This window comes from Oncorhynchus gorbuscha, linkage group LG18 (genome assembly GCF_021184085.1).
Source record: "Oncorhynchus gorbuscha isolate QuinsamMale2020 ecotype Even-year linkage group LG18, OgorEven_v1.0, whole genome shotgun sequence".
Classification (NCBI taxonomy): domain Eukaryota; kingdom Metazoa; phylum Chordata; class Actinopteri; order Salmoniformes; family Salmonidae; genus Oncorhynchus; species Oncorhynchus gorbuscha.
The window spans coordinates 31,729,350-31,754,679 of record NC_060190.1 but is presented as its reverse complement, the minus strand read 5'-3'; the positions used below and the strand labels follow the sequence as shown (position 1 = coordinate 31,754,679).

General features: G+C 43.9%; 1 protein-coding gene across 1 annotated transcript in view; it reads left to right on the top strand.

Moving 5' to 3' along the window:
- The window catches only part of LOC124002643 (protein MTSS 1-like), a 118,818-nt gene extending 94,007 nt beyond the window's left edge, over window positions 1-24,811 (top strand). The window contains exons 8-13 of the mRNA XM_046310228.1: window positions 4,423-4,530; window positions 4,758-4,855; window positions 6,597-6,693; window positions 13,376-13,501; window positions 14,278-14,431; window positions 21,078-24,811. Of these exons, the coding sequence (XP_046166184.1) occupies window positions 4,423-4,530; window positions 4,758-4,855; window positions 6,597-6,693; window positions 13,376-13,501; window positions 14,278-14,431; window positions 21,078-22,138 (1,644 nt within the window). The 3' untranslated portion in view covers window positions 22,139-24,811. The remainder of the gene's footprint in view (window positions 1-4,422; window positions 4,531-4,757; window positions 4,856-6,596; window positions 6,694-13,375; window positions 13,502-14,277; window positions 14,432-21,077) is intronic.
- The last annotated feature ends 519 nt before the right edge of the window (window positions 24,812-25,330 follow it).

Here is a 25,330-nt window from a genome sequence, read left to right as displayed (position 1 = left end):
TAGGACTGTGGCTGTGGTAACTTGTGATGACCCTACTTTGTGAACGGCTAGCGCCATTTAGAATTGGTTAGCCTAGGCCAGGTTCTCCCAACAGGTCAATCGCGACCTACCAGTAGCTTGCAGCCGACCTATGAGTAGCTCGCCAAACAATTCTGAAAGTACAAGCAATTTTCACGTTTTCCACCACAAAACTGTCATGGATAAATCTCATAAGTATCAGACACCACAAGATCCCAGCTATTATCTAATTAATGCAACATTGACATTATCACAACCCTGTTAAGTTTGGCTTTTTAAGCCAATAGTGGCTAACACTACCTGCCAATTATCTGCAATATTACTCCTGTCTGTGTGGTGTGCACATTTTTCTATTACTCTTGTGTGTAGCCAGTTGATTTGATAAGTGTTTTGGCTTGACAGAGATACTTTCCCCAAAACCTAATTTAAATGTTAACTGCAAAGATGGCTTACCTGGCAGAAGTATATCATTCATAACTAATTGGCAAACTTTGCCATGAAATGAGCAGCAGCAGTACAAAACCATCACTAGACCGGCCCAGTTACTCACTAGATGCATATTTAAAGCTGCAATATGTAACTTTTTGGGCACCCCACAACATTCACATACACATGAGTTATTAAAGATCTATCATTCTCATTGAAAGCAAGTCTAAGAAGCAGTAGATCTGTTATGTGAACTCTATTTCTATGCTTCCTATTTTTAAGTTTAGACTCAGCAAAAAAAGAAGCCCTCTTTCAGGACCCTGTCTTTCGATGATACTTTGTAAAAAATACAACTTCACAGTTCTTCACTGTAAAGGGTTTTAACATAGTTTCCCATGCTTGTTCAATGACCTATAAACAATTCATGAACATGCACATGTGAAACGGTTGTTAAGACACTAACAGCTTACAGACAGTAGGCAATTAAGGTCACAGTTATGAAAACTTACGACACTAAAGAGACATTTCTACTGACTCTGAAAAACACTAAAAGAAAGATGCCACGGGTCCCTGCTCATCTATGTGAACGTGCCTTCAGCATGCTGCAAGGAGGCATGAGGACTGCAGATGTGGCCAGGGCAATACATTGCAATGTCCGTACTGTGCAACGCCTAAGACGACACTCCAGGGAGACAGTATGGACAGCTGATCGTCCTCGCTGTGGCAGACCACTTGTAACAACACCTGCACAGGATCGGGACATCTAAACATCACACCTGCGGGACAGGTACAGGATGGCAACAACAACTGCCCGAGTTACACAAGGAATGCACAATCCCTCCATCAGTGCTCAGACTGTCTGCAATAGGCTGAGAAAGACTGGACTGAGGGCTTGTAGGCCTGTTGTAAAGCAGGTCCTCACCAGACATCACCGTCAACATCGTCGCCTATGGGCACAAACCCACCGTCACTGGACCAGACGGGACTGGCAAAAAGTGCTGAGTTGCGGTTTTGTCTCACCAGGGGTGATGGTTGGATTTGTGTTTATCGTCGAAGGAATGAACATTACACCTAGGCCTGTACTCTGGAACTTGATTGATTTGGAGGTGGAAGGTCCGTCATGGTCTGGGGTGGTGTGTCACAGCATCATCAGATGGGGTTTTTGTCATTGCAGGCAATCGCAACGCTGTACATTACAGCGAAGACATCCTCATCCTTCACGTGGTACCCTTCCTGCAGGCTCATCCTGACATGACCCTCCAGTATGACAATGCCACCAGCCATACTGCTCGTTCTGTGCGTGATTTCCTGCAAGACAGGAATGTCAGTGTTCTGCCATGGCCAGAGAAGAGCTCGGATCTCAATCCCATTGAGCACGTCTGGGACCTGTTGGATCGGAGGGTGAGGGCTAGGACTTATTCCCACCAGAAATGTCCGGGAACTTGCAGGTGCCTTGGTGGAAGAGTGGGGTAACATCTCATAGCAAGATCTGGCAAATCTGGTGCAGTCCATGAGAAGGTGGCGCACTGAAGTACTTAATGCATCTGGTGGCCACACCAGATACTGACTGTTACTCTTGATTTTGACACCCCCCCTTTGTTCAGGGACACGTGACAAACAGAAATGTAATAATGTCTGGAACTTGTTCAGTTTGTCTGTTGCTGCACCTTATGTTCATACAAATAGTTATACATGTTAAGTTTGCTGAAAATAAACGCAGTTGACAGTGGATTTTTTTTTACTGAGTTAATAACAAAGTTTTGTACACCGGCTTCAAACAGATAAATACTATGTTTTGTAAAATATATTTCACAGTGGTTTAAATTGGACAATGATTCTCTACACTATACTTGTTTTGTCACACAAACTGAAAATAGGCGGACTATTAAAATTTTAGCAACCAGGAAATGGCGGACCGATTTCTGCATGGGCTGTCTTTAAATTGCCATATGCACAATTAAAGGAGAATTACACAAATCTTGATGTTATTTTTCCTCTAGACTTAAAAAAAAGATTGTCTTCAGATGCATTGACATGGACTGAAAACATCCGTTTTCGTTGTTACTCTATGAACTATAATTTTATATTATGAATTATAATTTTGAGTGGAAAAACAACCATTTGAAAACCAGGAAAAAATTAAAATGGAGAAACTATACACTACTGTTCAAAAATGTGGCGTCACTTAGAATGTTCCTTGTTATGGAAAGAAAAGCATGTTTTTTGTCCATTAAAATAATGTCAAATTGATCAGAAATACAGTGTAGACATGGTTAATGTTGTTAATGACTATTGTAGCTGGAAATGGCTGATTTTTTAAAATATCTACAGAGGCCCATTATCAGCAACCATCACTCCTGTGTTCCAATGGCACGTTGTGATAGGTAAACTTGGATTATCATTTTAAAGGGCTAATTGATCATTAGAAAACCCTTTCGCAATTATGTTAGCACAGCTGAAAACTGTTATGTTTAAAGAACCAATAAAACTGGCCTTCTTTAGACTAGTTGAGTATCTGGAGCATCAGAATTTGAGGGTTCGATTACAGGCTCAAAATGGCCAGAAGCAAAGACTTTCCTCTGAAACTCGTCAGTCTATTCTTGGTCTGAGAAATGAAGGCTATTCCATGCAAAAAATTGCCAAGAAACTGAAGATCTCGTACAGCGCTGTGTTCCTTCACAGAAGAGGGCAAACTGGCTCTAACCAGAATAGAAAGAGTGGGAGGCCCCGGTGCACAACTGGGCAAGAGTACAAGTACATTTGACTGTCTAGTTTGAGAAACAGTTAGCTCACAAGTCCTAAACTGGCAGCTTCATTAAATAGTACCCGCAAAACACCAATCTCGACATCAACAGTGAAGAGGTGACCCCGGGATGCTGGCCTTCTAGGCAGGGTTCCTATATCCACAGTAAAATGAGTCCTATATTGACATAACCTGAATTGCCGCTCAGCAAGGAAGAAGTCACTGCTCCAAAACCGTCATAACAAATCCAGACTACGGTTTGCAACTGCACATTGGGACAAAGATCATACTTTTTGGAGAAATGTCTTCTGGTTTGATGAAACAAAAAAATGAACTGTTTGGCGATAATGACCATCGTTATGTTTGGAGGGGGGCTTGCAAGCCGAAGAACACCATCCCAACCGTGAAGCACATGGGTGGAAGCATCATGTTGCAGGAGGGATGCATTTCACAAAATAGATGGCGTCATGAGGAAGGAAAATTATGTGGATATATTGACGCAACATCTCAAGACATCAGTCAGGGAGTTAAAGCTTGGTCGCATATGGGTCTTCCAAATGGACAATGACACCAAGCATACTTCCAAAGTTGTGGCAAAATGGCTTAAAGACAACAAAGTCAAGGTATTGGAGTGGCCATCACAAAGCCCTGACCTCAATCCTATAGAACATTTGTGGGCAGATCTGTTAAAGCGTGTGCGAGCAAGGAGGCCTACAAACCTGACTGTTACACCAGCTCTGTCAGGAAGAATGGGCCAAAATTCACCCAACTTATTGTGGGAAGCTTGTGGAAGGCTAACCAAAATGTTTGACCCAAGTTAAACAATTTAAAGGCAATGCTACCAAATACTAATTGACTATGTATATTTATGACCCTCTGCGAATGTGATGAAAGAAATAAAAGCTGAAATAAATCATTCTCTGTACTATTATTCTGACATTTCTCATTCTTAAAATAAAGTGGTGATCCTAACTGACCTAAGACGAGGAATGTTTACTAGGATTAAATGTCAGGAATTGTGAAAAACTGAGTTTAAATGTGTTTGGCTGGTGTATCTAAACTTACGACTTCAACTGTAAATGCCCATGATTTTGGAATGAGATGTTCGATGAGCAGGTGTCCACATACTTGTGGTCATCAATTGTATTTCCATATGGTTAAGGGTGAGGGGTTAGGGGTACCTGTTAGTTGTGTGTCTGTGATCTGATCTGGGTTCTGTGGTTGTTTGTGTGCAGGATCATGAGATCAGCATGCTCGGAGAGGTGACCCACCTGCAGACCATCCTGGAAGACCTGAGCACCCTGACGGCCGAGCCCAGCAAACTACCCCCGGCCAGTGAACAGGTCCGATGGATAATTCTTACACACAGCCAAACACTTGACACAGACATATATATTTTCACCAAAAAAGACGTGGACACACACACTTGTTCATGCCACACACACACTGACATCAATATACCTTCACAAATGCACTTAATCACGTACTTGCACGCAGTGTTAAAAACTCCCACTTATCCATATTCTCATTCTCCCACATTGAAACTCTTTTTCTCCCTACTTCTGAACAGGTGATCCTGGATCTGAAGGGATCAGACTACAGCTACAGTTACCAGACGCCCCCTGCCTCCCCCAGCAACACACTGTCCCGCACGAGCAGCATCAGCGGGTAGCTAAACCCACACACATGCATGCATAAACATGCGCACACACACACACACCCTCTACACAATGTACTCAGGTAGACATATTGGCACACACACACTGCTTCACACCAAATGTGCTGCCTTTGACACTGCATTGGGGCCATCTTAACATTTTAGAGAGCTCACCAAATAGGCAAAGTGGGAGGAGGGGAAGAAGGGTGAAGTGTGCAGGAAGCAAAACTGTATCAAATGGATAGTAGCAGCAGCTAAGTGAAGTTCTGTGTGTCTGTGCTATCGCACAGACTGGAGCCAGCTTAGGAAGTGTGCTCTCGTAACGGGGTTCAATGGGGTGCCATTTGGGATGCAGCCTTGGAGAGGGAGGGGTGATGAAGAGCGCAGACGACTGAGTAAAGTAAAATGTTGACACGGGAAGTTGAGCCAAGGGAACTGAAGAAAAACATGCGTGGTGTCTTGTCTCTTTTACCATCCTGGCACACACACACACAGAGCATGTACAGGCATGCACAGAACACGTGCACTCTCGCAAAGGCACACATGCACACACGTTCTTAGCTGCATCTCACTGTATGTGTGAGGGGAATATGTGCGACGGGAATAAGCGTCAGTATCCCATTGCCTATGTGTGTTTGTTGTGTGTGTGTTGAGTCTACTGGTTGTCCAGGCCACAGCCAAAACGGATCAAATCCCCAAGTGCACCATAGCCGAACCCCCCTCTAAAAGCACACAACTGTCTATCGGTGTATTTGAATGTGTTGATATGTGCTCTATTGTAATTGATGTAGCTTATGACATTCATTACATTATTTGCTGGGCCGAAGGTGACACGACTTCTATAATGTACACCAAACAACGGTTTAAACATTTGCCACCGAGCAACAGTAGCGAGCGAGCCGTATGGTACAGTCATATAGAACGGTCATTTCCAGTACAGTGTGTTCTCTGGACCAAGCTCAGTTTCCACTTAAGCACCTACTACTGCCGGTCAAAACCTGTGGTGTTGATGTAGCAGAGCATTTATGCATTCAGACCATGAAAGAGGACATGCTTTCTCTTTTAACGATTAGCATGGACACCAACATCCATGAGTGCATTCACACATTTAGTGTCCCAGGTGGCACCCTATTTCCTACATAGTGCACTACTTTTGACCAGTGGGCAAAAGTAATACACTATATAGGGCAGGTCTCTCAAAACCTGTTCATGGAAAGCTACTGTCCTTTCAGATTTCGATCCAACCTCAAATGTAACTAACCTGATTCAGCTAATCAATTAGCTAATTATTAGAATTGAGTGTGCTAGAGGGATGGAACCGAAACCTACAGGACGGTAGCTCTCCAGCAACAGGGTTGGAGAGCCCTGATATAGGGAATAGGGTGCCATTTGGGATGTTGCCTTACTATAGTACCCGTTCAAGATAGTTTTAGTGGCTTGGGGCACACCCCCAGTTGAGTTGGCTAAGTGACTTATGTCTGCTGTGATTTTCTTTGTGTATTTTGTGTTCTAGGCTATGTTATGTCTGAGCTTGAATAGGGCAGGACATAGTGCACCAAAACAGATTCAAATGATCAGACGTTTGCCTCACCCACTGTCGTTTGGCTCAATTTCAGAAGAAATGGCGCAGGTTTTTCATGTCTGGTTGTCTCTCCCTCTTTTTTCTTTCTCTTTCTTTCCTGCTCTTTTTCATTAATTTGCACTCTCTCCAACACACACACTTTTCCCCCGCTTGCTCTCTTGCTCTCTCAGTAACTACAACTCTGTGAGGCACGTCCCCTCTCTGGACTCCATCACCTCTTCTTTGGATGGCATTCACCTCCGCCCACCCTCCATGGAATCAGCACAGGTAACCCACACAGCTGTCTACACTTTCACAGCTCCCTTCTGAAGTGCTCCATGTCATCTCAATGCTTAAGCGTGACAGACCCAATATTACTTTGGCTGCTGAATTTTTCCAAATGCATCGATCATCGGCCCATTGCTGCACTTTTGCCCAGGGGGCTCAATTGGAAGTAATTTGAAATATTATGGCAGAGAGTGATGCGGGCGCTGGAAGATGTGAGCATGTGCGTCTGGGCAGGTGTGATGTAGTTGATGTTTGTGTGATGTTGTCTTCTGTATGTGTATGTTTTGTGTTTAAAAATAAAGTGTTAAAATGTTCGGTCCACGGCATCATAGGTTCAGTCTGTTGCCCTTTCCTAACTTGACTACTGTTGAATATAAACTTTAAACTTATTTGAAAACCCCAGTGAACCGTTTAAAAGAAAGACCTTGCTCTGTCTGGCCCCCTTCCTGAGTTACTCATGTTAGACAGTACTCTCTACACTCCCGTTTCTTCAAACACAAATCATTCTCTCTATCCCTTCCCGTCCCCCTTCCGTGGGTAGTGCTGCTCACCCAGTCCGTTGGCCTCCTCCATCCACTCTGGTGCCCACTGCACCCATGCCCGTTCTGCCAGCCGCGGACACCACCGTGGGAAAACTCAAGCCTTAATGACCCCCCTGTAATACCCCCCCCCCCCCATGGCGTAAAAACCCCCCCAAGTATGGCCCCGAAATAAGTGTGTAGTCTTGTGTGTTTGTGTTTTGTCGTTTGGTGCATATATGTGTATGTTTTAACACTAGAAAGACCTGACCTCGTTGAACCCCTTTGTGTCACTGACGCGTCTTTTGGACGTCAATGTTCTAAGTTGTTCCAATAGAATATATTAAATCAACTCTCATTTTTCAGGTCTTATGTGACATTAGAATACACATTTTTGGGGATAACATTTTCATTCATTTATGTTACTGTAGGCTATATGTAAAAATGGAAAACCACTAAAGACACAGAATTTCAAGTGTAAAATAAATGTTTGTGGTGTATAATGAAACAAAAAGCATGTACGTTGGAACACAGTAACCACTTTTTTTTATAACAACAAAACAAATTTAAATACCCAAACCACCAAGACGTGCAGTCAAATTAAGAAAATATTAGTAGGGTTAACATCAGTATAAGCGCCAAGTGTGCTTGTGAATAGTGGGAATCGGCACAAAAGCAATAGTGGCATTATAATTGTGTCGATGACAGCAGTCAATTGTCAGTTATTGGATACATTATTTGTCGTCTTGCTCGTGCTTACAGTATGTTGTCCGTCTTCAAGCAATGTCATCAGTTGAATCTCATTTAGTTGTTATTCCTTGTCCTAACAGTTGACACACATTTTTGTCAATTTCAGTTGCTTGCAACACTTCCCACAAACAAGTTGCTTGCAGCTGAAACGGGTATTGGGGGTTCTTTCTGCTGCCTTGGACGTCATATCTCTAACGTACGTAGCCTGTGTGCCAGACTCACGATGAAATCTTCTCTCCTGCTCATTGTTTTGTTCATGCACTGCTTGAACAACGTGTGCGTTGATAGCAGCCAAGTTAAACATGTTGTAGACCCCTGCAACAGGCTAGCAGGGAGTTTCTCCTTTCACAGAGTACAGCTGTTCCATCTGAGGTTCAACATCCACACCGACCTATAGAGTAGAAAAGGTTTATTTTTCCAATGGTGACATTTCTCTCCTTGCCGACGTAAGGTTCCACAAGCATCATGCCCGATATGAATACTTTCCCAAATATGAAAAGCTGTTCAGCATTTACTTGGTGTCAACATCAGCGGCTAACCAAAATTTGGACTGATATAGGGTACTGTTTTGAGATTAGAATTAGAATCGATTAATACAATAGAATAGCCATGCATTATTCGCTTCCCCACGCTCATCAACTCACCCATTCTCCCCCATCATACTATGCTTAATTTATTGAATCTATTATTTGTGCTAAATTATCAACTGGGCGTGGCACTTTCAACTGTCTGGAGGAGGAGGGGAGCAGGCCCTACTGTCGGAGGGACAGCGGTGGAAAACCATTCAGAAAATGACAAGCCATCCCAAAAGTGGTTGTAACACCAGTTCTGTTAGTGATATTGAGATTCTCACAATGACTCTGTTTTATAGATTTGTTAAAGAAAATGGCAGTACATTGTTTATTAGTTTTGAATCACTATGACGTTCTCTGCCTTTCTAGTGTTATTAAGTACCCTATGTCTCTGTAATGGTGGGGTGTGTGTGAAACGTATGTTTTTGTTGTGTAAAATGAAAGCATCCCGTGTCTTAAGTGTGAGCGAGGAAAAACAGCTCTCGCTAATTTACGTTCAGCCCATAACTTGACCTGCTTCACACTGGAAATGTAAAATTTGCAACTTGAAGTTATATACACTGCTCAAAAAAATAAAGGGAACACTTAAACAATAAAAAGTAACTCCAAGTCAATCACACTTCTGTGAAATCAAACTGTCCACTTAGGAAGCAACTCTGATTGACAAATTTCACATGCTGTTGTGCAAATGGAATAGACAACAGGTGGAAATTAAAGGCAATTAGCAAGACACTCCCAATAAAGGAGTGGTTCTGCAGGTGGGGACCACAGACCACTTCTCAGTTCCTATGCTTCCTGGCTGATGTTTTGGTCACTTTTGAATGCTGGCGGTGCTTTCACTCTAGTGGTAGCATGAGACTGGGTCTACAACCCACACAAGTGGCTCAGGTAGTGCAGCTCATCCAGAATGGCACATCAATGCGAGCTGTGGCAAGAAGGTTTGTGGGGCTGTCAGTGTAGTGTCCAGAACATGGAGGCGCTACCAGGAGACGGGCCAGTACATCAGGAGACGTGGAGGAGGCCGTAGGAGGGCAACAACCCAGCAGCAGGACTGCTACCTCAGCCTTTGTGCAAGGAGGAGCACTGCCAGAGCCCTGCAAAATGACCTCCAGCAGGCCACAAATGTGCATGTGTCTGCTCAAACAGTCAGAAACAGACTGCATGAGGGTAGTATGAGGGCCCGACGTCCACAGGTGGGGGTTGTGCTTAGAGCCCAACACCGTGCAGGACGTTTGGCATTTGCCAAATAACACCAAGATTGGCAAATTCGCCACTGGCGCCCTGTGCTCTTCACAGATGAATGCAGGTTCACACTGAGCACACGTGACAGTCTGGAGACGCCGTGGAGAACATTCTGCTGCCTGCAACATCTTCCAGCATGACCGGTTTGGCGGTGGGTCAGTCATGGTGTGGGGTGGCATTTCTTTGGGGGGCCGCACAGCCCTCCATGTGCTCGCCAGAGGTAGCCTGACTGCCATTAGGTACCGAGATGAGATCCTCAGACCCCTTGTGAGACCATTTGCTGGTGCGGTTGGCCCTGGGTTCCTCCTAATGCAAGACAATGCTAGACCTCATGTGGCTGGAGTGTGTCAGCAGTTGCTGCAAGAGGAAGGCATTGATGCTATGGACTGGCCCGCCCGTTCCCCAGACCTGAATCCAATTGAGCACATTTGGGACATCATGTCTCGCTCCATCCACGTTGCACCACAGACTGTCCAGGAGTTGGCGGATGCTTTAGTCCAGGTCTGGGAGGAGATCCCTCAGGAGACTATCCGTCACCTCATCAGGAGCATGCCCAGGCATTGTAGGGAGGTCATACAGGCACGTGGAGGCCACACACTACTGAGCCTCATTTTGACTTGTTTTAAGGACATTACATCAAAGTTGGATCAGCCTGTAGTGTGGTTTTCCACTTTAATTTTGAGTGTGACTCCAAATCCAGACCTCCTTGGGTTGATACATTTGATTTCCATTGATAATTTGTGTGATTTTGTCAGCACATTCAACTATGTAAAGAAAAAAGTATTTAATAAGAATATTTCATTCATTCAGATCTAGGATGTGTTGTTTTGGTGTTCCCTTTATTCTTTTGAGCAGTGTATAACTCAACTAGCCCCTGCCGATGGCCCAAAAACTCCTAAAAGCCATTGCTCTCAATAACTCTTTAACCCATATAATAGAGCTGTGCTAATTATAGTAATTTTCTATAGCTTTTTTTGTAATATAGAGGTCTAATGTGTAATTCTGTTACTGTGCCTCTCTAACTCCCTCCAGTCCTTATCAGTGATCGGCTCGCTGACCTTCACAGTACCCATCCTTATGTCAACATCCCGTTCTTCTGTGTTTGTTTCCTCTGCTCTGCACAGCCCAGCCTTACCCAGATACATTAACCTCTGATACATATTGTCATGTGGACTTTTGTTTCTCGGTCACATCAAACAGGCCACTGCTTGTTTTGTTTTTGCATGAGCTGTAGGCATACAGTGCATTCGGAAAGTTTTCAGACCCATTCCCTATTCCCTATTTTTATGTTAGCCTTATTCTGAAATGGATGAAATGAATAAAAATCTTCATCAATCTACACACAATACCCCATAATGACGAAGCGAAAACAGATTTTTAGAATGTTTTGCAACTTTGTAAAAAACTAAAACTGATACCTTATTTACTTAAGTGTTCAGAACCTTTTGCTATGAGACTCAAAATTGAGCTTTGGTGCATCCTGTTTCCATTGATCATCCTTGATGTTTCTACAACTTGATTGGACATGATTTGGAAAGGCACACCTGTCTATATAAGGTCCCACAGTTGACAGTGCATGTCCGAGCAAAAACCAAGCCATGAGGTCAAAGAAATTGTCAATAGAGCTCCGAGACGGGATTGTCGATGCACAGATCTGGGGAAGGGTACTGAAACAAGTCTGCATCATTGAAGGTCCCCAAGAACAGAGTGATCTCCATTCTTAAATGGAAGAAGTTTGGAACCACGAAGACTCTTCCTAGAGCTGGCTGCCCGGCAAAACTGAGCAATCGGGGGAGAAGGGCCTTGGTCAGGGAGGTGACCAAGAACCCAACGGTCACTCTGACAGAGCTCCAAAGTTCCTCTCACCTTTACATAAGGCACCTTATGTAAATGTGATGGGAGAATCTTCCAGGACAACCATCTCTGCAGCACTCCACCAATCAGTCCTTTATGGTAGTAGCCAGGTGGAAGCCACTCCTTAGTCAAAGGACTAAACAAGATTCTCTGGTCTGATGAAACCAAGATTTAACTGTTTGGCCGAAATGCAAACTGTCATGTCTGGAGGAAACCTGTCACCATCTCTACGGTGAAGCATGGTGGTGGCAGCATCATGCTGTGGCGATGTTTTTCAGCGGCAGGGACTGGGGGACTAGTCAGGATCGAGGGAAAGATGAACTGAGCAAAGTACAGCGATCCTTGATGAAAACTTGTTCCAGAGCGGTCAGGACCTCAGATTGGGGCGAAGGTTCACCTTCCAACAGAACAACGGCCCTAAGCACACAGCCAAGACAACGCAGGAGTGGCTTCAGGACAAGTCTCTAAATGTCCTTGTGTGGCCCAGCCAAAGCCCGGACCAGATCAAACATCTCTGGATTGCCTCCAGGGTGGCTCTGTCATAACCGGCCGCAACCGGGAGGTCCGTGGGGTGACGCACAATTGGCCTAGCGTCGGCCGGGTTAGGGAGGGTTTGGCCGGTAGGGATATCCTTGTCTCATCGCGCACCAGCGACTCCTGTGGCAGGCCGGGCGCAGTGCACAAGGTTGCCAGGTGCCTAATTTGACAGAATTTTACGTAATTATGTAAAAGGAATTATTTAGACTTATGGATGCCACCCGTTAGATAAAATACAGAATGGTTCCGTATTTCACTGAAAGAATAAACGTCTTTTCGAGATAATGGTTTCCAGATTCGACTATATTAATGACCTAAGGCTCGTATTTCTGTGTTATGTTATAATTAAGTCTATGATTTGTTAGAGCAGTCTGACTGAGCGGTGGTAGGCAGCAGCAGGCTCGTAAGCATTCATTCAAACAGCACTTTCGTGCGTTTTGCCAGCAGCTCGTTGCTGTGCTTCAAGCATTGCGTGTAACCGATGTTTCACATCGGTGTAACCGATGTGAAATGGCTAGCTAGTTAGAGGGGTGCGCGCTAATAGAGTTTCAAACGTCACTCACTGAGACTTGGAGTGGTTGTTCCCCTTGCTCTGCATGGGTAACGCTGCTTCGAGGGTGGCTGTTGTCGACGTGTTCCTGGTTCGAGCCCAGGTAGGAGCGAGGAGAGGGACGGAAGGTATACTGTTACACTGGCAATACTAAAGTACCTATAAGAGCATTCAAAGGTTAATGTAATACAAATTGTATAGAGAGAAATAGTCCTATAACAACAACCTAAAACTTCTTACCTGGGAATATTGAAGACTCCTGTTAAAAGGAACCACCAGCTTTCATATTTTCTCATGTTCTGAGCAAGGAACTTAAACGTAAGCTTTCTTACATAGCACATATTGCACTTTTACTTTCTTCTCCAACACTTTTGTTTTTGCATTATTTAAACTAAATTGAACCAGTTTCATTATTTATTTGAGGCTAAATTGATTTTATTGATGTATTATATTTAAGTTAAAATAAGTGTTAATTCAGTATTGTTGTAATTGTCATTATTACAACAACAACAAAAAAAATCGACTGATTTAATCGGTATTGGCTTTTTTGGTCCTCCAATAATCGGTATTGCTGTTGAAAAATGCTAATCGGTCAACCTCTACTATTGGTACATTGAGTTGGCAGTGGCACAATCTGATGTTGTTGGTGTTCATTTCAGGAGGTGAGCGGGTCGTGGTCGGGACATACCGGGTCGGGCACAGAGAACGGCACGGCCATGCCGCCTCCTCACAACTCCTACACACAGCACGGAGAGAGGGCCCGCGCCTTGTCCACATCCGGAAAGGTAGCAAACACACACACACAGAGAGAGACTCGCACACACACACACACAAGCTGACACATGCACACGCTCACACACCCACACAGAGAATTGCACACACACAAGCTGAGACACACACTCGTACCTCCATAGAATGTTTATCAGTTTGTACTTTGATATGTGGTCAATGATTAAAGCAAATAAGCACCGGTGCAGTGCTTTCCTCCATTTGTGTATCATTGACAAACCAACCTGACTTTTGGTAATCCATTTATACTTAATTGATTGTAGGATAACTTAAAACATATTTCCACACGGAAGTGATGGCAACACCTGGCATTATTCCAGGGTAAATAATAGCTGTAACTAATTGTCGTCTAACAAGCATGTAAGTGTTGTCAGTAACAGTTATTACCTTTGTTAATTTTGTTTTTCAAAAAAACACAGGTGAGAGCTTAAGTCAGGGCTGCCCAACCCTCTTCCTGGAGATCTACTGTCCTGTAGGTTTTCAGTCCAACCCTAATTTAGCATATCTGATTCAGTCTTGTTGAGAGTCTAATTAGTAGAATCAGGTGTGTTAAATTAGGGTTTGACTGAAAACCCACAGAATGGTAGATCTCCAGGAAGAGGGTTGGGCAGCCCAGCCCCATGCATGATTGCATGTACCAGTATTTACTAGGGTGTAATTCTTGGCCTCTGCTGCCACCGTCAGCTGAACACTTGAGGTTGAGGAGGGATTCTCTTCCATTGTACACATTCCCTTTTTTTCTTCTAAACAATGATCTTCCTCCCTCTCATAGCCCCAGAGTGCCCGGGAGCAGCTGGCCCTGGCCCTCGGCGGAGGGCTCAACTCGGAGGCCCCCCGCACCAGCCACGACTCCCTCCACTGCTCCAGCGGCTACAGCACGCAGACCACCACGCCCTCCTGCTCCGAGGACACCATCCCCTCCCACGGTTAGTAGTGACCACTGCTCACCATCACCACCAAACCCCTGGCACCCTATGGTCTACCTAGTGCGCTACTTTTGACAAGACACTACTTATCCCCCTGTGGTCACACGGGAATGGTGGGTTCTCTGTCTGCATGTCCCTCTGTCTGCTTGTCTGCCTGTGTACAGTACCAGTCAAAAGTTTGTACACACCTACTCATTCAAGGGTTTTTCTTTATTTTTACTATGTTCTACATTGTAGAATAATATTTATGACATCAAAACTATTAAATAACACGTATGAAATCATGTAGTAAGCAAAAAAGTGTTAAGTCTAAATGTATTTTATTTGAGATTCTTCAAAGTAGCCACCCTTTGTCTTGATGACAGCTTTGCACAGTCTCACCTGGAATGCATTTCAATTAACAGGTGTACCTTAATTTGGGAATTTCTTTCCTTAATGCATTTGAGCCAATCAGTTGTGTTGTGACAAGGTAGGGGTGGTACACAGAAGGTAGCCTTATTTGGCAAGAAAAGCTCAAGTAAGCAAAGAGAGACGATAGTCCATCATTACTTTAGGACATGAAGGTCAGTCAATGCGGGACATTTCAAAAAATGTCTTCATGTGCAGTCGCAAAAACCATCAAGCGCTATGATAACTGGCTCTCATGAGGACCGCCACAGGAAAGGAAGACCCAGAGGTTTAGAGTTAACTGCACCTCAGAAATTGGAGCCCAAATAAATGCTTCATTTCAAGTAACACATCTCAACATCAACTGTTCAGAGGGGACTGCGTAAATCAAGACTTCATGGTCGAATTACTGCAAAGAAACCACTACTAAAGGACACCAATATGAAGAAGGGACTTGCTTGGTCCAAGAAACACGAGCAATGGACGTGGAAATCTTTCGTCTGATTAACCAAATTAGATTTTTGGTTCTAACTGCTGTATCTTTGTGAGAAGCAGAGTCTGTGAACAGATTCCCACCGTTGAAGCTTGGAGGATGGAGGAGGTGGTGGTGACACTGGCTGTGTTCGAATACCCATACTAACAGGATAAAGTTAATATGCCAAAAGTTCCCAGATGTCGTACTACATTCACCAAAATACGAAGTATGCACGCAGTGGATTCTATTGTATTACTTTTAGGGCCCATAATGCAATTCTTTGGGAAATGGGCGTGGCTTCACAACATTTTCAGATTTGCAGAAAATATGCAGCCGAAGTCCAAGAGCGGATACAAATTAATTGTATCCGTTAGGGATAGGCGGGACGCAAATGTCTCAACTGGCCAATTGCCAGGGAAAATGCAGAGTGCCAGATTCAAATAAAATACTATAAAATTCAAACTTTCATTAAATCACACATGTAAGATACTCAATTCAAGCTACACTCGTTGTGAATCCAGCCAACATGTCAGATTTTTAAAATGCTTTTCCCGCGAAAGCATAAGAAGCTATTATCTGATAGCCTGCACCATCTGCACCAGCAGTAAACAAAGGGGTTAGCATATTTCAACCCTGCAGGCGCTACACAAAACAGTGAAATAAAATATAAAACATGCATTACCAATGCCTTCTTCTGTTGGCACTCCAATATGTCCCATAAACATCACAATTGTTCCTTTTGTTAGATTAATTCCGTCCATATATATCCAAAATGTCCATTTATAAAGCGCGTTTGATCCAGAAAAAACAGCTTACAAAAAACATAACGTCACTACGAAATATTTCAAAAGTTGCCTATAAACTTTGCCAAAATATTTCAAACTACTTTTGTAATACAACATTGGGTATTTTTAAACGTTAATTATCGATCAAATTGTAGACGGGTCTTTCTGTGTTCAAATGTATTTATATAGCCCTTCGTACATCAGATGATATCTCAACGTGCTGTACAGAAACCCAGCCTAAAACCCCAAACAGCAAGCAATGCCGGTGTAGAAGCACGATGGCTAGGAAAAACTCCCTAGAAAGGCCGAAACTTAGAGAGGAACCAGGCTATGTGGGGTGGCTGTGCCGGGTGGAGATTATAACAGAACATGGCCAAGATGTTCAAATGTTCATAGATGACCAGGATGGTCAAATAATAATAATAATCACAGGCAGAACAGTTGAAACTGGAGCAGTAGCATGGCCAGGTGGACTGGGGACAGCAAGGAGTCATCATGAGGCATGGTCCTAGGGCTCAGTTCCTCCAAGAGAGAATTAGAGAGAACATACAAATACAGGAATGAACAAACCAGCGATACTTTTTACATCTTGCGCAACTCTCAACAGTGTACCCAGTTCCTAGTTGGCCTACTTCTTCATTGCACAAAGAAATAACCTCAAAGACTGGTGACATCCAGTAGAAGCGGTAGGAACTGAAAACAGGTTCCTAAGAAATATCCCTGGGCAATGACAACTCCGGGAACAGAGACAGGGGGAAAACAAATCTGAACAGTTTGTCCTCGTGGTTTTGCCTGCTTCATAAGTTCTGTTATAGTCATAGACATGATTCAAACAGTTTTAGAAACTTCAGTGTTTTCTATTCAAATCCATGAATAATATGCATATCTTATATTCTTGGCATGAGTAGCAGGAAGTTGAAAAAAGTGAAAGTTCTACCCCCTAGCTCCAAGAGTTAAATATGACAACTTTTGAGAACATGTTGAGCATTGTAATGACTTTTCAAATGATTTACGCTGCACGTTATGTTGGCTGACAATGTGTTGGCTACGCTATCCTTATGAACCGCATAGAATATCATTACAACATAGGTACTACCGGTATGTTAGCTAGCTACCTCGTTAGTTGGCTACTAATACATTGAACTTGGCAGTATATTAACGATACACTATCTAACTACCCAATGTTTATTGACTTGATTATTCACGTCATTCATATCTAAGTGGTATAGTTGTTGTGCGTTCTCAACGGACATAAATTCGCTCTGGCTATATCGGAGGATTTCAAAGCACTCTCGTCTGAGTGCCAGAGCGCAGAATAACTGAGGAATTTATGAACGCTCAACGCCTGTTTTTAATTTGGCCGGTGTCATGAAAACAGCCTAATCAGCTCTGCTATGGCGAGTAAAATGGTCAGTGAGGTGTTTTCTCATTTGTGTCTGGAAGTAGCTAGCCAGTTAGCGTGTGTGCTTGACTGCATTTCCGTTGTGATGGTCAGAACTCTCGGATCAACCCTACACCTCGGCCAGTGTGCGCTCTGAGGGGGGAAACGTTCAGAATTTACAAATAGACAATCTGACAATGCTCAATTTAAGAACTCCCAGAGCACACTCTGGCACTCCAGATTGTATTTACAAACACAAAAAATGTTTAGCTAGTAATTTGTTGTGCTTGCAAGAGGTTGCATTGCAACATAATCAACTTCCCGTAGAGTATGCTCAACTGAAAGGACATCGTTTACAGTATACTAAATGAACTAATAGTATGTAGTATACAGTATGTTAGTATGGGTATTCGAACACAGCTACTGTCTGTGATTTATTTAGAATTCAAGGCACACTTAACCAGCATGGCCACCACAGAATTCTGCAGCGATACGCCATCCTACCTGGTTTGTGCTTAGTCCCACTATCATTTGTTTTTCTACAGGACAGTTACCCAAAACACACCTCCAGGCTGTGTAAGGGCTATTTTACCAAGAAGGATGGAGTGCTGCATCAGATGACTTGGCCTCCACAATCACCCGATCTCAACCCAATTGAGATGGTTTGGGATGAGTTGGACTGCAGAGTGATGGAAAAGCAGTCAACAAGTGCTCAGCATATGTGGGAACTTCTTCAAGACTACTGGAAAAGCATTCCTCATAAAGCCGGTTAAGGGAATTCCTCAAATAGATGTTGATTTGTTTAACACTTTTTGGATTACTACATGATTCCATATGTGTAATTTTATAGTTTTGATGTCTTTATTCTACAAAGTAAAAACCCTTGAATGATTAGGTGTGTCCAAACTTTTGACTGGTATTGTATGTCTGTCTGTCTCTCTCTCTCTGGCTCAGCCAGATCTGTTTTTCAGTCGGTTTCTGTCTGGGATCTTATAATGCATTTGTGTCGTATTGTTTGTCTGTCTGTGTACGTGTCATGATTGAAGTCTCTATTTGTACTCTTCGATCTGTTTGCCTACCTGCCTTATCTGTGTGTCTGTCTGCACATGTGTCTGTGATTGTTTTGCAGTCTGTCGCATGCAAGACTGTCATTTCACAACCAAAACAGAAACGTGTCTTCACTGTTGTCTAATCAATGTGCCTGTTTCAACAGCATTATTACAGCATCAGCCTGTGCAAGTAGCCTCTGGTAGTATTATGCGCTTTTGTCTGCAGTGCTACCTAGTGATGGGAGAAAATATTGATAGTTATATATCGCAATATTATTTTTGGATGATATTACATGTTCTATATTTGTTTGCTAGGTAGCGTTAGCTAGCGCTAGTCGGCTAGACCTGCACCAAAACTGGTATTTTTCATCCTGTAGCTTGGCCTCAGTATTATTTTTAAATAGTGAGCCACTGTGCTTTCAGCCCTTCTATTTTCATGACTGATCAAAACGAATTGTCTCATGCTCTCTCTTGTCTCTCTGCAGCAGACAGTGTGCAATATCTTTGGAACATAACAGTGCAGTATTAAATCGCAATAGATATAGAATTTTGAGAATAGTAATACATATTGTAACGGCACCAACAGTGCATTCAGAACGTAATTCAGATCCCTTGACTTTTTACTTTTTGTTACGTTATAGATTAAATTTAAATGTATTTTGCTCATCAATCTACACACACTACCCCACAATGACAAAACAAAAACAGGTTTTTAGAAATGTTTTTTACTCAGTACTTTGTTGAAGCACCTTTTGGCAGCGATTACATCCTCGAGTCTTCTTCGGTATGACGCTTCAAGGTTGACACACCTGAATTTGGGGAGTTTCTCCCATTCTTCTCTGCAGATCCCCTGAAGCTCTGTCAGATTGGATGGGGAGGGTTGCTGCACAGCCATTTTCAGGTCAATCCAGAGATGTTAGATCGGGTTCAATTCCGGGTTCTGGCTGGGCCACACAAGGACATTGAGAGTCTTGTCCCGAAGCCACTCCTGCGTTGTCTTGGATGTGTGCTCAGGGTTGTTGCCCTGTTGGAAGGTGAACCTTCGCCCTAGTTTGATGTCCTGAGCACGCTGGAGCAGGTTTTTATCAAGGATCTCTCTGTACTTTGCTCCATTCATCTTTTCCTCGATCCTGACTAGTCTCCCAGTCCTTGCCGCTGAAAAACATCCCCACAGCATGATGATGCCACCACTGTGCTTCACTGTAGGGATGGTGCCAGGTTAGTGCCTTTTGGCTAACACCAAGCCGGCTGTCATGTGCCTTCTACTGAGGAGTATAGAAGACCTTCAATGCTGCAGACATTTCTTTTAGTACCCTTCCCCAGGTGTGTGCTTCGACACAATCCTGTCTCGAAGCTCTACGGAGAATTCATTCAACCTCATGGCTTGTTTTTTTTCTCTGACATGCACTGTCAACTGTTGGACCTTACATAGGTCCTTGCAAGGATGGTGAATGGAAACAGGATGCACCTGAGCTCAATTTTGAGTCTCATAGCAAAGGGTCTGAATACTTGGTACTTTTTCTGTTTTTTATTTTTGATACATTTGCACACACATTTTTTATTTTTTTGTCATTATGGGGTTTTGTGTGTAGATTTATTTAATCAATTTTCAAATGAGGCTGTAACGTAACAAAATGTGGAAAAAGCTCACAATAAGTTGTTTTTCTTTTTGTATATAAGTTCAACGCAATTCTATATTATTTTTCAGCTGTAAAGAGCTGCCTCTTTATGGTAGGTTTCTTGTCCATTACTATTTAGATTTGTCCCTCTCTGTTCCTTACACGTGAAATGGCAAGATTTAGTGTGAGTTGTCATCAGATCAAATGACCTTTTGCTATTGAAAGAAGAGCATTAGTGTAGAACATTTGGTGTGTGTGTGACATGTGAAGGAGAGACGAAACCTTTGCTTAAGAGGATGAGCGGAGTTCTTATGTGAGTGATTGGGCGTATGCACGTGTTTGCGTATGTGGTACTGTCTGGAAATTGTGTTAGTGTGTTTACCATCATCGCCTGGTAACAGGTCATCGCTTTGTGGTGACTCACCCTTTATCATATATACACCCCCCCCGCCCCCTAATTTCTTCCTCTTCAGTTACAGCTTTTTTTTCTTTTTTTTTAAAACTTCCGGTCACAAACTGGCCAGTGATTCAAAGCCCTATGTCAGAAGGTGATCACTAAATAGAGAACCGTGTGCAATTTGGGATGCAGACATCATTCGGTTATAATGTTTGGGGCAAATCTGGCCTCATTGAGTTTCTGTGGTTCTCTAATACATTTTACATGTCTGACTCCACCGAATATTTCTGGTCTTCAATGCAGTCTCACGTACTTTAGTGTAGAAGAGCTTTGTGCAACAAAGTCCTTGGTTTATAACGGAATGCATCAGGTCAGATTTTCCACCCCAGTCCAAAGCGTCTGCTTTCTTTCCATGTTATTTTCCAGTTAGGGAATAAATGCATTGTGTGTTCCTCCACTCTAAGTAACCACAGGTTTACTCTCGTTCCTCCTCCTCACCCCTCCTTTATCCATCTCTCCCTCATCCTTCTCTCCCTCCTTCTCCACCCACCAGACTACGACTACATCTGCCTGCGCCGGAGCGAGGAGGAGCATCACGGCCCACCTGACTTTGACAAGTCCTCCACCATCCCGCGCAACAGTGACCTCAGCCTGCAGTACCGCAAGATGTTCCAGAGCAAGCGACCCGCCTCCACAGTCAGCTTGCTGGCTGAGCCCGAGCTGCTGGGCCTGTGCCAATCGCACACTGCCACCATCCGCCGCAAGCCCTCATCCAAGCCTGCCTACCGCCGCGGCACCATCAGCGGCGGCGTGCCTATCCCCATCTGCACCCCCCAAGTGCCCCTCAAAGCCCTGGGCGTAGGAGGGGGGAACAGTGGGAGCAATGAGAACATGGGGCCACCAGAGGGCGGGATGGGCATGAGCTGGAAGGTGGACCACGGGCTGGTCCACACCAAGCACAGCCTGTGCACATCGACCCAGAGCCTGAGCGCCATGCCGTTGCACCATTCTTCGTCCACATCACCGTACTACTCGCTGATCCCGGGCCAGGCGCCAGTTCCCATGGGTAGCTCGGAGCAGCTGTACCAGCTGAGCAAGCAGCAGCAGTATGCCCTGCACCAGCAGCAGCAAAAGCAGTACCAGCAGCAGCACCTGCAGTATCAACAGCAGCCCCAGACACATCCGGTGCAACCAACAGCCCAGACACAACAACCGCAGCAAACGTTTCAATTACAGCAACGTTTCCAGCAACAACAGCTACAGCAGCAGCAACAACTGTACCAACAGCAGCTCCAGCAGCAGCAGCAACAGAAGCTCCAACATCAAAAGCAGCTTCAGCAACAGCAGCTCATACAACAACAGCAGCAGCAACCGATTCAGCAGCAGTCTCATCTCCAACAACAGCACAATACTTCTGGCACTGCCAACCAGCTGGTGGAGAGCGGGCACTGCCTGCCCCCCCAGCAGCCCCCTGCCGCCCAGGAGCAGGATGCGGAGGAGCCCTCGGTGGCCGGAGGTCACATGGTCACTATGATCCGGGGAGTGAAACTGCGTCGGACCCTGACCAACGACCGATCTGCCCCCTACATCCCCCCGCCCAGCCATTTCAAATGAGTCCCTCCCTACCAGTGTAGGTTGTCATCGTTTTGTTTTTCGGTTCTTGCTTGTCTTTTAGTTTTTCTTGCTTTTTTTTTTGGTGGGGGTGGATGTTGCCTTTTTGGACATTTCGTCTGGTGTAAAAGGCTTCCACCTCTCTAATCAAATGTCCAGCAGCACTGTGTTTTAAAATGATTATTATAATCTTCCTCAGATGGACTCGTAGGTGAATATGCCCTCTTTATCACTCTGTAATTAAGATGTTTATACATACGAGGTTGCGTGTTGGCTATATGAAAGCATTTGAGGTCATGGATCAGGGGTATTCAAACTCGTACACTACGATGTCCAGAACCTGCTGGTTTTCTGTTGTACCTGATAATGAATTACACCCATGAGGTGTCCCAGCTCTAAATCAGTTCATTAGAGGGGAACAAATCAAAAAAGCAGTGGAACTGGATTCAAGGACACAGGACTAGACCTATATAGCTTTCTCGTCTGTATCTCGTTCAAGATGATCAAGTTAGCTTAATCACTCTAGTGTACTATTAGGTCCACAGTGAAATGCTTTGAGCTGGCTTTTCTATTTATTCGGTTTACTTTTTTTTTCTTCAACACACACACACACACTTCACCTTCTGTGTGGCGGAGGCAATGGGCCCCTTGTGATGGAGTTTGACTGTTTAAGCCAATCAGAGGCTTGCACTGCAGGGCAGAGAGGGGTCAGGGGTTCAAAAAAGAGCTTTGTGGGACTTTTGATAGCAGGGGTCAGGACTTAATGTGTACTGTAAGATCGTTGGGCTGGAAAGTAGAGCCACCATTGTGTGGGATGAGGAGGACTGCAACTCAAGTTTACGAAGGTGTCATTGTTTTTGTAAACTCACGTGTATCTTGAGATATTCTTCACATTGCAAAGCACATTGATTTATTGATGTGGTGTATTTTCTGATGGCTCGGTTCCCCGTAAGTGTAGCATCTCTGATAGGTAGACTTGATTAAGGGAGGATATCTGAGGTTGGAGATCTGGTTTATAAAAAATAGCATTATTTTAAGGTCTCTTTTATGAGGAACATATGGTGCTATTGTGACATACCAATCCCAGCCTAGATGAACTCCCCTGACTCCTCTTCCCCCTGACACATGATGCACTCACTGGCCAAATTAAGATTTTAGGAAATAATATACATTTTTATAATGATATGAAAACCGATGTTGCGGACCAATCAAGCTGTTGGAACTACTTACAGACCATAGAAGTCATGTGAGGAGACTAGCTGTTTGTGGAGTGACAAGTTTGTCCTGCTGTGGTTTTGGGCTGTTCCTAGAATGTGAGCCCCACCCAACTGTTAATCACAACGTGGGACAGGAGGATGTTGTGAAATCATTTGATTAAAGGCACTTAAGTGATGTGGCATTGCATTTAGAATTTGTTTACCATTGTGTTCTTCTTAACCAAACTACTTTAAATGTGTGGGCGTTTGGTCCTTCTAGCCTTTACACATAGATACTCTTCCCTCAAAAATCCTGAGTGGGGGGAGGTATAATACAATACCGACTCCTCCGCTAAGTGCATATCCCTCTCCCCCAACATTAAAGGAGACTAGCACCCAGCTGGGTTATTCTTTTCTCTGTCTCACATTCCCCCCCATCCCTTCTTTTTTTCTTCTTTTGAACCTCCCGGTTTGTGTAGGAGGCCCAATTACCTGACACCAGTTGCTGCCTCACACCTGTTGCCGGGTGCATGGAATGACCCCATTGGCCGGTTTAGCGATTGTGCGCCCTCCCATCTTGCCTCTGGCCTCTTCATGTTGCCCGGGAGAAAGGCCCGTTTCCCCAGAGGAACTACAATGGCCTCTGTAGTAGAGGCCTTTGTGACAGGATTATACAACAACACACCTCCTGACTCAAGCAGCTTTAAAGCAATATCGGGCTGCATTTGATCCACAGCTTTAAGTTTAAGTTCTAGACGGCGAATGGTAATTAGAGTGCGCATATCTCCCTAACGCCAAACTATGAAGCGGCAATGCCCTAGTGGAATGAGCGGGGGTCGTGGATAGTCAAATTATGGGGCAGCTGAGCTGGGACATTCTCTCTCTCTGTTGGGTTAATTGTATGTTATCTGATAAGATTTGTGTTTGAGTGAAGGAAATCCAAATTCAGTTGTATAGACTAAGGAGATGAAATGATCAGAAGTTTTGTATGAATGTAAAAATGTTATTTTTGAATGATCCTTTTCAGGCCCAGCCAGCTTACAGTCCCACTCCCATCCCACTAATCAGCTTAACTGAAGAGCCAAACCCTGTTCTAAAAGCCATGTTCCAGTTATTGACCTTGGCCCATGGGTTCTGGTCAAAATTAGTGCAGTATATAGGGAATAGGGTGCCATTTGGGACCCGGGCTCTCTAGTCTGTTACCAATGCCACTCACCGGCATTGTGTGAGAAGCTGAGACTGAGTTTTGACAATACATTTAGAAAATTATCAAATGGACTTTTCCTGACAATTTTGACCCCAAAGCTGCCCCATAGAGCTCCAACTGACCAGCCCTCCTGTTGATCCAGTTCTGTAAATAGTTTCTCTCGTTGTAAAAGCGTTCCATTGCTATGTGTCACAAATGCACCTGTGTAGTGAAGCTGAAGCCTTAACTGAAAAGGAATGTGGGTTTTAAAATATAAATGCGTTCAAAAAGTTACTCCTTGTCTTGTTTTTTGTCACAAAGGTCGAACACGCATTTTTGTGATGTAATCTGTTTTGTTTACATCTAGTCTAGTAACAAAGCTATGTGAGGACTTTCTTAATCTGTATATGTTTGAAGGGCTACTCTGGGATTTTGGCAATAAGGCCATTTATCTACGTCCCAAGAGTCAGATGAACTCATGGATACCATTTTTAATGTCTGTGTACAGAGATACCCATAGATGTCCAGTCATTGTGATAACACTAATTAGCATTGGCTCGCAAAAACTACCTCTAACTTCATTCATACTGTACACAGACAAAAAAAATCACACACTGACACACACACACTAGATAATGGGTGGGTGCCACATCATTGACTGATAAATTGCTATAACATGTGGTTAGCTGATACTTCAAATTCCTTTCCATGTGTTGTAAGATCTGTCAGGCGTCGGCAACCTCTAAACTTAGGAACGTGCCAAATAATAGCAGATATATCATGACTAAGCAGACAGCGCTGCACGGTAACTGG